At 43.6% G+C, this 11583-nt stretch overlaps 1 protein-coding gene across 1 annotated transcript in view; it reads left to right on the top strand.

Annotated features, from left to right (window-relative positions):
- The first annotated feature begins 528 nt into the window (after positions 1 to 528).
- FOXK1 (forkhead box K1) overlaps positions 529 to 11583 on the top strand; it is a 61251-nt gene continuing 50196 nt past the window's right edge. Inside the window, exon 1 of the mRNA XM_018566797.1 lies at positions 529 to 1045. Coding sequence (XP_018422299.1) covers positions 678 to 1045 — 368 coding nt within the window. The 5' untranslated portion in view covers positions 529 to 677. The remainder of the gene's footprint in view (positions 1046 to 11583) is intronic.

The raw sequence follows: 11583 nt of genomic DNA, 5'->3' as shown, positions 1-11583 counted from the left end.
AGCTCTCTGCAGGGATAGATCGAGAAGTGAGCGAGCGCCGGTATGTGTTCGCTCACCTCCCGATCTACTGAGCCGACCTGGGACAGTTTCGTTGTCACAGGTCGACTCAGATTATGAGGCTGAGTGAAAATCACTCACCTCATAATTCTCCTTTAGGCCTTGGCTAATTTGTAGGAGTGTATTATGTCATGAACAGGACTTCTTTTCATTGGACAACACTCAATACACCCATATGCAGAAACACGTCCAAAACGTGCTTCCATTTTGGGGAAACGTACATAAACGTGCGAATATCACACAAAAACGTGCGTAAAACACGCGAAAATGCTGACGACTAAGTGTGAACGGGGACTAAGGGTTAATGAAGATTTGCACTGGAGTTGTTCTTTAGTGTTGATTGTGTCCTTCTAGAATGAACTTCCTCTTTAAGCTGCAAACTATTAAATGATCAGAGTAAGACACAAGTTTGTCTTCAGGAAATAAATACTAGAGCTGTGATTAGACAGCTAAAGGACAGCGAGATGTCCCATTGTGTCATCTACCTGAGCTTTGTCTTAGCTCACACCCCCCTCCTCTTGTGGCCAGTCCATCTCCCTCCGCTCCGCCCGAGTACCCGCCTGCTGTTACTCAGTTTCAACAACCAAAACAATCCTAGCTAGCAAGGCGCCGTGGCCGCCATGGAGGCTACAGAGGATTCGGGGGTGATCGCCCTGCTGTCCCTCCGCTCAGCGCCGTGCAGCCCCGTGCAGAACAGGCGTTCTATGCCAAACTTATCGGCCGCTGCCATTGAAGGGCCCATCCTGGCCCGTCTGGAGGGCCGAGACTTTGAGTTCCTCATGAGGACCCCGTCAGTGATTATCGGACGTGACTCCAGCCAGGGCTCAGTGGACGTCAACATGGGTCGCTCCAGCTTCATTTCCCGCAGGCACCTTCAGCTGAACTTCGTGGAGCCGAACTTCTACCTGCGCTGCTTCGGCAAGAATGGAGTGTTTGTGGACGGGGCCTTCCAGCGGCGGGGGGCTCCCCCCTTACAGCTTTCCAGGCAGTGAGTTGGATAGGGAGACGCAGGCCTAAGGATTGGGGGGGCGGAGGAGGGGGGTCTGGTATGTGCAGAGTGCTATGTGACCGGTATGTGCAGAGTACTGTGTGACCGAGAGACAACCGAACGTGCTGATAATCTTCTCTGTGACTAGCGCGTAGCCTAACGTGACTGTTTTGGCAACTTTGTGACAAGTAGTGTGGTGTCCCGGGAAGTGACACATTGTAACATTTCACCTCATGGCTTCCTCCGCTCTCTAACACAACTTGTGCCAACTCAGAGCGGAGAAGTGCTGGCTGCCGCCTGCGTGTTTACACAGGGCTGCATGGAGTATTTCCGTCCCAGCCCTGTGCACATGGAGGCTCCCTCACTACTACTGCTGAGCAGCTTGTCTAAATAAAGGCCTGCTGCTACATAGTGGCGGCTCAGCAATACAACGTACATCCGCATTCACAACTCTGTGTACAGCTCGCTGGAGTCCTCCCAGGTGTCAGCTCTATCAGCCTGACCACTGAGGCCTACATTGTCCTGGCACATCCAACATCCAATGTTTACTCATTCAGCAAACAGTTACAGCTAGGGCTTTCTTTCTTTTCCCTTCCGCTGTAATCGTTTCATCGTATGGTAGACGCGGTTTCTTTGTAGAACGCTGATGAAGTAAGCGGATTGATGACGTTTAAGCTGTTGTAATAAATGATATTAGGTTCCACTTTTTTTTTTTTAGTGGGTTCTAATGTTACTGGTTTCCAACTGTATAAAACTCTGTACTGATCTTGTTACAGTTGTTGGTTGTTTGTCCATTAAGAATACATGCGCTTTCAGAGAAGGTGCACTTAAAGAACTGTGGGTGACATTTTTGCACTGCAAGGGTTAAGTGGTTGTTTTCATCTAGAGAGGCAAATAAGGTTTGATTTTTTTCCCCCGAGCCTCAGAGATGGCCAGCTGTGACAGAGCTCCCTCCAGCCTCTCTTCTCTTATGGTACAGCAATGCTATGTCCCTCGGCGTCCTCGCCTCCTATACACAGTGTATAGACCGTGATTATTCAGAGCCCTGAAGCTGGCCATACACCTATAGATTTTCCATTGGAAATTTTCGTTGTTGCCAAAAACCCTCTTTTGATTCTAGCTCGAATGGCCCATCAAGCACGGACAAATGTCAATTTCCATAATCGTTCTTGCTGCAATTTTCTTTGTACGAAAACGCCACCATTTATGTTTGATTTGAAAAAAGTTTTCCAGCCTGACACTTCAAGAACATTCAAGCGGGATTACAGTAAAAATGGTGTCCAGTCAACTGTTCAATTATCGTTTTGAAAGACCATGGAAGATTTCCGAAGGAGGATCGAAGAGTGTATGGGCACCTTTTAGACCAATGCAGTGGAGAGGGAGCGAGGCAGAAGGGACCAGTCTAAAAACAAACCAACTCAGAGGTTCAGGTGAGTATAACTTTATTTTTCCCCTGTAGATGAAAACCAGCAGGTAAAGTGTTATTAAACCCTCGTCATTTTTGCATGCAATCTACTGCTAGCAAACAGATATATGCAAAAACATAAAAGAAAAAAAAAAAAAGTTTACAAAAAGGTTCAAACTTGTGTGTGTCTCCGCCGCGCGCTCCCGTCCAAAGATTCTCAGGTGGCCGCAAAGCATCTTGGGGCGGGCACGTGCTCAGTTCAGATCTTCGGCCGGGAGCCGAGGAGAGACACAAGGAAAGTCAATGGAGGCAGCGTGCACCCGCATACAGGCACCGTGAGACAGGAAGTGCCAGGAAGAGAGAGGAGTCAGTGCTGGATTGGAGACCGACACCAGTGCTGGAGGGACTCCTGAAAACTACAGGTAAGAAGAAGATGATGATCTGATCAAGAGGCTTCATTTAAAGGAGAACTATGGGGTTAAGGCTTTTCCCCATAGTTCTCCTTAGGGTAACGGGAGGACACAAACTAGCGTCCTCCCGTTACCCTAAGCTCAGTATACCGCAAGCTACAGCTCGCGGTATACTGAGACGCCGGAGCGGATCCCGACGTAGATGACGGGATCCGCCCAGCTGCGTGAGTGAACGCTGGCTCTGCCTATCTAGAGGCAGGGCCAGCTGTACCCTCCCCCTCCCCCGTCCGTTCCGCCAGTCAGCGCTGGCGGATCGGAGCGGGGAGGGGGGAATCCAGCCCCTCCCCCTGTCACGGCAGAGAGCCGTGACAGGATCGAGTGGTGAGCGAACCTGGTATGTGTTTGCTCACCTCCCGATCTACTGAGCCGACCTGTGACAGTCTCATTGTCACAGGTCGGCTAGAACTATGAGGTGAGTGAAAAGCACTCACCTCATAGTTCTCCTTTTAAAGCAAGTCCTTACACTAGCATCAGGGGGGATTGCCTTGCCACTTTTAACCCTTGCAGTGTGGGGGAAGCCCCACTGCAAGAACAAGAATGAATAATGTTTTGCCCGGAGTTCTTCACATGCATGCATGCATGCATACATACATACATACATGCATGCATGCATGCATGCATACATACATACATACATACACCAGTATAATTATATTAGAAAAAAGATCAATTTTCGGAATGTTCATTCAATTTTCTAATAGCGTTTTTTTCTCGAGAACCTGCATTCATTCCAAACTTGAATGTTAAAATCAAACAAAATTTCAAATGACATCCGTCAAGTCTCTGATGGCATTTGTGAATGTTCTGACGAGAGTTTTTTGTATGAAAGTTTGTTTGAAAATCTACCATTGTAGCCAGCTTTAATCTTTTTACCTCCCCTGACCTAACAGGGCCCTTCTATCCCCTCCGATGATGCATGCTGAAACGAGAACTCTGGGCAGAACCAAACTTCACCCTTTGTAGTGGGGCTATCCCAACACTGCAAGGGTTAAGTGCTCATTGTGGGCTAAAATAAATATACACACCTGATCCTCAGTCCCACCGGGCTGCTAGACCAGTCCCTGCAGCCTCTCTCCCCCTCCACTCTGGTGGTCTATGGATCCGTAAGTCAACACATATAATGCGGTATATTATATAGGGACATTCCATCACCAAGGGAGGAAAGGCCACAGGGACCGTTCTAGCAGCCCAGTGGGACTGTGGTTCAGGCGAGTGTATCTTTGTTATTTTAGACCCTAGGCAAAAACAAGCACCTAATTGCAGTGTAGGGGTAGCCCAGAGTTCTTATACACTAATAGGTTGTTTTTTTTGTAAATTTAGCCTATGGGCTGAATAAAAAAAAAATCTAAGAGTTTCCTCCATCCAGGGGAAATGGCATGATTGGCTGCAGTCACTGTTTAGGTAAAAATGTTCAGCCTAGCTCCTTCAACCAAAGTCCAATGAGTAATTACATCTTGTTGAGCTGTCAGGGCCTCTCACTGTTAGAATTTCAGTATATGGGCAGCCTTCTAGAGATCCGGCACCCGGGGCCACAGAGGATTTTTTATTTCCCATGCCAAACCCTCTTTCTGCTATCTTCACCTGCACAGGACTGCACCAAAGGGCTATAGGGCTTGTCTCCCTGTGTCTGCGGATCTCATTGAGTATGCATCTTCAGAAGAGGAGGGGGTGAAAGTGCACTTATTCTTTCAAGAAGAATTAAAGTCCATTTTTTTGGCATATATTTACTGTTAGTAAGCAGTAGATATATGACCCAACATTAAACAAATACCAACAAACTTACCGGTGTCAGCGGCGCTTGTTCACGCTGTAGAAGTACCGGCTCCCGAACGCTGTGAAGGAGGAAGTGTAGGCGGGTGCATGTGCAGTATAGATCATAGGAGGAGAGCACTGCTGACACTGAATAGACGCAGCCGGGAGCACGCACGCACAACAGACTCTATGGGACCCGAGGAGACTGTGGTGGATCAAAGACCGTCACCAGCACTGGAAGAAGAAGATGTTCGGGTCAAGAGGCATCACACAAGGTAAGTCCTTAAAGCAGTATGATAGGGAGGGATCTAGCTTTTAATGTCACTTTAAGATGACCACACACTAAGGATCTTTTCATACATACTGCGGTGACCTGCGTTGTACCAGATCAATGCAGGTCACTGAAGGACACACAGAAAACAATTGCTTTCTATGTGTTCCATTCACACCACAACATGGGTGGTGGGTGCTCTGTGCTGCGATGCAGTGCAATAGACGCCACCACAGATTGCTGTACACTGTGCTGCCAAATGGGAACTTGAATGGAGTGTACATCTTGTACACTCCACATAAAGTTATAAAAAGAAAAAAAATGTAAACAGTGACTGCTCCAGCATTGTGTGTGATCCAAAGCACACTGTCAGAGCTGCCACAACGCACTACACTAGTGTGAATGGGCCTTAATTGATGTCTTTCGTTCAGCCTGTGGGCTGAACTAAAGAAATCCCAGTAAATTTCTCCTTCCTCGCCAAACAGCTTGGATATGGGCTATTGTATTTTTACAGCCAATGCCCGTCGCTGTCAGAATACCCAAACGGAGGCTGCAGTCATTGTTTGGCTAATAATTTCTGGGCCAGCCGCTGTAAAAATGTTGATCGATTTCCTGTGTATGGCCAGTTTTATGGCTAGTTCACATTATGTGCAGAAACTAGTGCTTTTCTGCACCAGACCAACGCCAGTCACCGCAAGGACACAGAAAATGATTATTTTGTATGTGCCTTGTTCACACCCCAAGGCTGGGGTGATGTGCAACACATCGGAGCTCATCTGATGTAAGTGCTAGTCACCACACTACTGCTCAGCTGCAGTACATGGACATGGATGAAATGTCACGTTGACATTTCAATAAAGTTTGGGGTAAAAAAAGTTACACAGTGCCTTGCCCTGTTAGAACATAAGGCACTGTCCCCCGTCACCTGCACAGTACAGACATCTAGCTTGCAGGCATGTGTCAATGGATCTTTAAGGCTGTTTTTGTTTGATTAATAGATTCCAATACATTGAGGGGAATCTGGAGCAGTTGCCCATGGCAACCAATCGGCCTCTTTTTTTCCATTTTCAAATCTTCATTGAACTGAAGAAAGAAGCTGATTGGTTGCTATGCACAATGGCTCCAGAATCTGTCTGCCCCAGTTTTGAGAAATTCCCTCCATTGTGTTTCACAAGACCATGAATATCTTATAGTATAGAAAAATAGGTATATGTGCTCACAAAGTCAAAGTTTCAGCATATTCAGTAGGATAACCACTGTCGGTTGTGAGAGAATTATCCCCAACTAGATAAAACAGCTGCCACAGGCCGCTCTGAGCTTGGTTAACGCGTTTCAGGTGCACACCCCCTTCTTCAGAACCATAGCTTACCTTGTCAGAGAGCAGGGCTTAAGCCAACCAATCAGAGGAGCTCTCCCCTGTGACTTGTCTTGTAATGATTAGTCAGCCTCACAATCGCATCATACCAATTCAAGAACATCCAGGAGCTGTTTGCCCGTACAAACGTGCTGGTTCTAATGGTCACATAAACCTAATTGGGGGACACCTAATTGGTGTGATGATTATACTAACATGGCATGGGACAATCGTGCGGCTTCGGCTGACGCTAAGCATTCTGACACTTTACACTTCTTGTTACTCGGCAAGTTTTCTCTCTTTTACCCTCATCTCTCTGTGTTTTAGTACAAAAATATAGTCGTTGCACCACACATATAAATATAAAACTATACACATCTATAGATTATTATAACGCATAACATATCCAAATTTATATATATTAAAAAACCACTACAGGCAATCCCCTAGTACGAAAAAGATAGGGACTGTAGGTTTGTTCTTAAGTTGAATTTGTTTGTAAGTTGGAACAGGTACATGTTTTAGGTGTAACGCCAGCACCAAATTGTTTGTTGTTGTTTTTGATAGCATAGGGAAGGGTTTACCCCCTGTAAAGTATGTTTTGTTGTGTGTGCCCCTGTTCAGAAGATTTCAACTCACTTTCTGTCCCTGTGACAATTGGATTTGGGAAAAAGACACCTTTTACAGAGTGAATTTCCCTTCCTAGGGGTAGATTTCCATTCACTTCCTGTTGTCTGAAGGACAGGAAGTGAGTTTAAATCTTTCTAATGAGGATACAGACATCAGTAAAAACCTCACAGTAATCTGGAAGAGGTGGGCACCCCTCGTCTGCATGTCTAACAAGAGCAAACTTCCTGTAATGTATGTACAGTACTACGAACCAGACCCAAAAAGGCGGGCACTCCTCGTCGGCACGAGCGCGGCAGCATTTCAACTACCCCTGCTGTACAGTAATAGCCTCCCTTTGTAAGCAGGAGTCGGATGTAAGTCCAATGTATGTTCCAAAGACTGCTGGTCCTTATCTTTAGAGGTCCTATATGACTACATACTATCCCTAAATTGTGACTAGAATTATTCATAACATTCTGATGCATATAAAAGAAGAGAAAAGTGGACCTGTTACTGAACAAAAAAGTAAATGAAAGATCTAAAGGTAATTATAACGTAATAATCTATGTTAGTTGTAACTATATTTGCTTGTGAATTGTAATTCTCTCGCAACCAACAGTGTGGTTATCCTAAGCGTGCTGAGACTCTGACTTTGTGAGTACAAATACCTATTTTTATATACTTTAATAAAAGGTTTTACACACGGAGGCGGCACTCAGTTTTTTTTATCTATATCCTAAAAGAATGGGCTGCCTTGCCACAACACACAGAGGATATCTAAACTACAAGAATAAAAATGACATAAATTGCAACATAACAGTCCTTAGATGTACTCGCTGTATTCGTTATATATATATAATTTTTTTTCTGAATAAGTATATTTTCTGCAAGTACCAAAATTGGCTGAACCTTTTCACTAATCTTCAGTCACTGTAACGACCTGAAATCTCCAACAATGTTATCAGCTTTCCCAGCTGTCTTCTGTGGACTACAAAACAACTCCCCTCTATGTAATGAAAGCTCTTCTGCTTGTGGCCTAAAGCAGAAGAGCAGTATAGGGTGACAACGCTGCTCCTCCATAGATGCAGCTCATTGAGTGAACATAGGACAGGAACAGGAAGTGTTACTGGAAGAATCGTCAGGGGGGTAAAGGCATGAAGAAGGGAAACTATTGCAGCCACCATATCTAAGAATTGTTAAGCTGCAATATAAAAATGTTTTCTCTTTGTGTATCGATGCAAAATACTGAATGGACCCAAAATGCCTTCTATTTGCATTGTGCATTGGCATAAGCTGCAATAAAACCTTTTAGTAAGTTATGGGGCAGTCTTTGAGCATGCTCTCTGTGTTCCTGTAGGGTAGATATGTCTTATCGTTCTGTCACTTGTCTCCAAAAGGAATCCAGACATAAACATATTTTTACTGTGAATGGGAAAGGGTTGGAGCTTCTGGAAAAAATAAAGAACAGTGCAATGTGCTGGGATTGGCGCATCTGCGTGGGGCACCACACACCAAATGCTGTGTGTCTGGTGTGAATGGGCCCTCAGCCAGTTATACAGGTTTCCTTTTTTTTTGTTCAACCCATGGGCTGAATGAAAAAATAGAACAGATTCCTCCATCAACACTTACAAGTGTCGATGGAGGAATCCCCACTGCTTGCATTGTATTTTGACAGCAGACACCAGCTGCCGTCAGAATACCGAAAAGGAGCTAGAAGCTGATTGGCTGCTAGCTCTGTTCGGCTGAGAATTTTCCAAGCAGCTCCTTCTATCAGCTGATCCAGGGGGGATGACAGGCGGAAGGGTGTCAACAGTTGCATCCACTTTGTAAATTTCAGCCAGGTCATCAGGAACCAGCCAGAATTTGTTCTGTGTATACCCTACTTTAGTGAAGAATGTTTTTTTGTCTTGCTATCATTGAGTTTCCATTGACACATTAGCGGTTATGTGCGGAAATGCGTTAAACATAAAAAAACAATACATTCAAATGTATGTGGTTCACACTTACGCGGCATTAAAACACGTGTCACGCAAAAAAGTCCAATCGTGATTATCCAGGCGGATTACGTGCATTCCTGCTATAGTAATAGTCTCACATCCGTGCATATGTTAAAAGTTTGTGCGTTTTTGTGCCGCACAGTTTTCCATGTGGAAAACGCAAACGCCATGTGTGAATGGAGCCTCAGGAATTGCATGAAAAAAATGAAAACTTTAGTTTTGCTTTAAATTGGAGGATCAGAAAAGTAGTTTCTAACTGTGATGTTCTCGAGTTTTCAGCTGTGACCTTCTAGAACTTGTAGAATTGGGATATTTTACTTTATGCATCTTTTTTTTTTTGTACATAGGATTTTGCTTTAACTACTTGTGGACCGGTCACTGTACATATATGGCCGGCCTGCAGCCTCATTGTGGCCCCCTGTGTGCCCCAATGTCCACAGTAGCCGCTGCTCTCATGGTCATTCAACAGCAAAGAGCAGCAGCCTCAGGCACACAGCCGATTAGGCTGGCTCTGTGCCATGTGATCACTGTGATTGGGTATCACATGGAAATGTTTACTTTGCCAAGCCCTCCTCTTACATCAGAGGCAGCAGAGAGAAAAGTTAGTCATGAATGGACAAGTCATCCATTCATTACTTACTAGTGAAAACAAGCTACAGCAGAAAAGAATGAAGTTTTTTTTTTTACATTTTAACCCTTTAACCCCCTCTCCATTCTATCTCTGCTCTGCACATCTGTACATTTACCCTTCACTTCCCTCCTCCCACAGTATGTGACATGTACATTAATCCCTTTGCCCCTTCCTTCCTTCCTCTGTCTATAACCTGAATGTTTATTGTATCTTGTGCACCATTACCAAAGTTTATATTTCAACCCCCTCAAAACTGGCATGTTTCTTCATTAAAAAAAAAAAAAAAAATTAGATCACCTTGACTTTTCCTATTGTCCTGATGTTTTTCATTGAGATACTGTTTTTTTTTTTTTGTTTTTTTTTTAATTATTGCTGAAGAACCAAAAAAAAAAATCTATATATTTATTGACTACCACCAAAAGAAACCTCTATACGCTGGCTGTAAAAAGTCTCCACACCCCTGTAAAAATACCAGGTTTTTCAGATGTAAACAAAAACAGAAGATAAATCACTTTATAAATTCACCTTTATTGTGAACTAAAATCTGTACAATTCAATTAAAACCAAACTGAAATTATTAAACGAGGGAAAAAAGAAAAAACTTACAATATAGTGGTTGCATAAATATGCACACCCTGACGGCCCACCTGTGTGGGAGGTGCGGTTGAGTGCATGCAAAAATGGCTTGGTAATGAAAGTGGTGTAACATGCCAGTACTGAAGTTGTTAATATCTCTTTAGTTTTTAGATCATGTGCCCTGCAACTGAAGAAGTGACAATGTGCCACAAAACGCATTGGGGGGAATTGATCAAAACTGGAGCAGACAGAATTTGGAGCCGTTGCCGATGGCAACCAATCAGCTTCTGTCTTCATTTTCGAAGCACAAGTGAAGATAGAAGCTGTTTGGTTGCCATAGGCAACTACTCAAGATTGCATCTGCTCCAGTTTTGATAAATTCCTCTCTGTATGTTTTTAAAACTTTGCTAATAAAATGTAGTTCAAATCAAGTGTTTACTTTAGGGCCTCTTCATGTGTGCAGTCCCATGTGATGCTTTAGCACATAAGGTAGCCAATTTATTTGAATGGGCTGCCAATGCACCACAACGGACTTAAATTTGGACCAACACTATTAAAACTGACCTGCAGTAGTGCACTACTGTGAATTGGGGTGTGTTTCACCGCAGGTATTTTAAGGTGTGTTGGGGAGCCATTCAAAATGAATGTTAGCTCGGTATGTGTGTTGGGGTAATAGATGTTAAAGCAACCTTAAGCTGCCCATACACCAGTAGAAGTTCTGTCTTCTAATAGTTAATGGGTTTAAATCCACGATTGGATGGAATTTTTTATCGCATGAATTAAATTGTAACAGTAAATGTGGATTTTGTTCCAGCATCCCCGTTCATTTCCAAAACAGTCTCTGATAGCAACATGGAATGTTGAGACAAGATATTTCAGACGAATGTTCATATAATAATCTAGCAGTGTATGGCCAGCTAGGAGCGCCACTGTTTGGTTCCATTCCTTTGGTCTAGCTACTAGCCATAGTTTGGTCATTGAATGTTATAACCCGGTTTGTTAATATTCTTTTGATCTGGTCAGATTTCCCCTTAAAGGGAATGTACAATGTTTTTTATTTTTTATGTTCAGGACAAAAAATATAAAACTTAAACATATTTTTAGGCAGGTAAATGTGAAATATTGCATATTTAATTTTTTTTTCTAGGCCTAAACAATTATTTTCATAATCGATTAGTTGCCCGATTTTTTTTATTTTTTTGATTGGATTAAAAAAAAAATGAAATGCCTTTCTTAATTTAAAATACACAAATGGAGTGTTACAAAGAAAGTTTACTTCAGAATGAAACTGCATGCCGATGTTTTGCAATCGCACCACACTAGAATGTATCCGTGCGACCGATCGCACTGCGCGCGGGAGGTGTCTTTGGGGTGCTACTGAAATTAATAGCACCACAACGCACCTCCGGCAGCACAATTTGTCAGGCCGAAAATTACTTTTATTTCCCTATCCTTCTTCTTCTTTTTTTTTTT

The sequence above is a fragment of the Nanorana parkeri genome, unplaced genomic scaffold (genome assembly GCF_000935625.1).
Source record: "Nanorana parkeri isolate BGI_ZX_2015 unplaced genomic scaffold, ASM93562v1 scaffold975, whole genome shotgun sequence".
NCBI lineage: Eukaryota > Metazoa > Chordata > Amphibia > Anura > Dicroglossidae > Nanorana > Nanorana parkeri.
The sequence above is the reverse complement of the archived record's forward strand: the minus strand, read 5'-3'. Positions and strand labels throughout refer to the sequence as shown.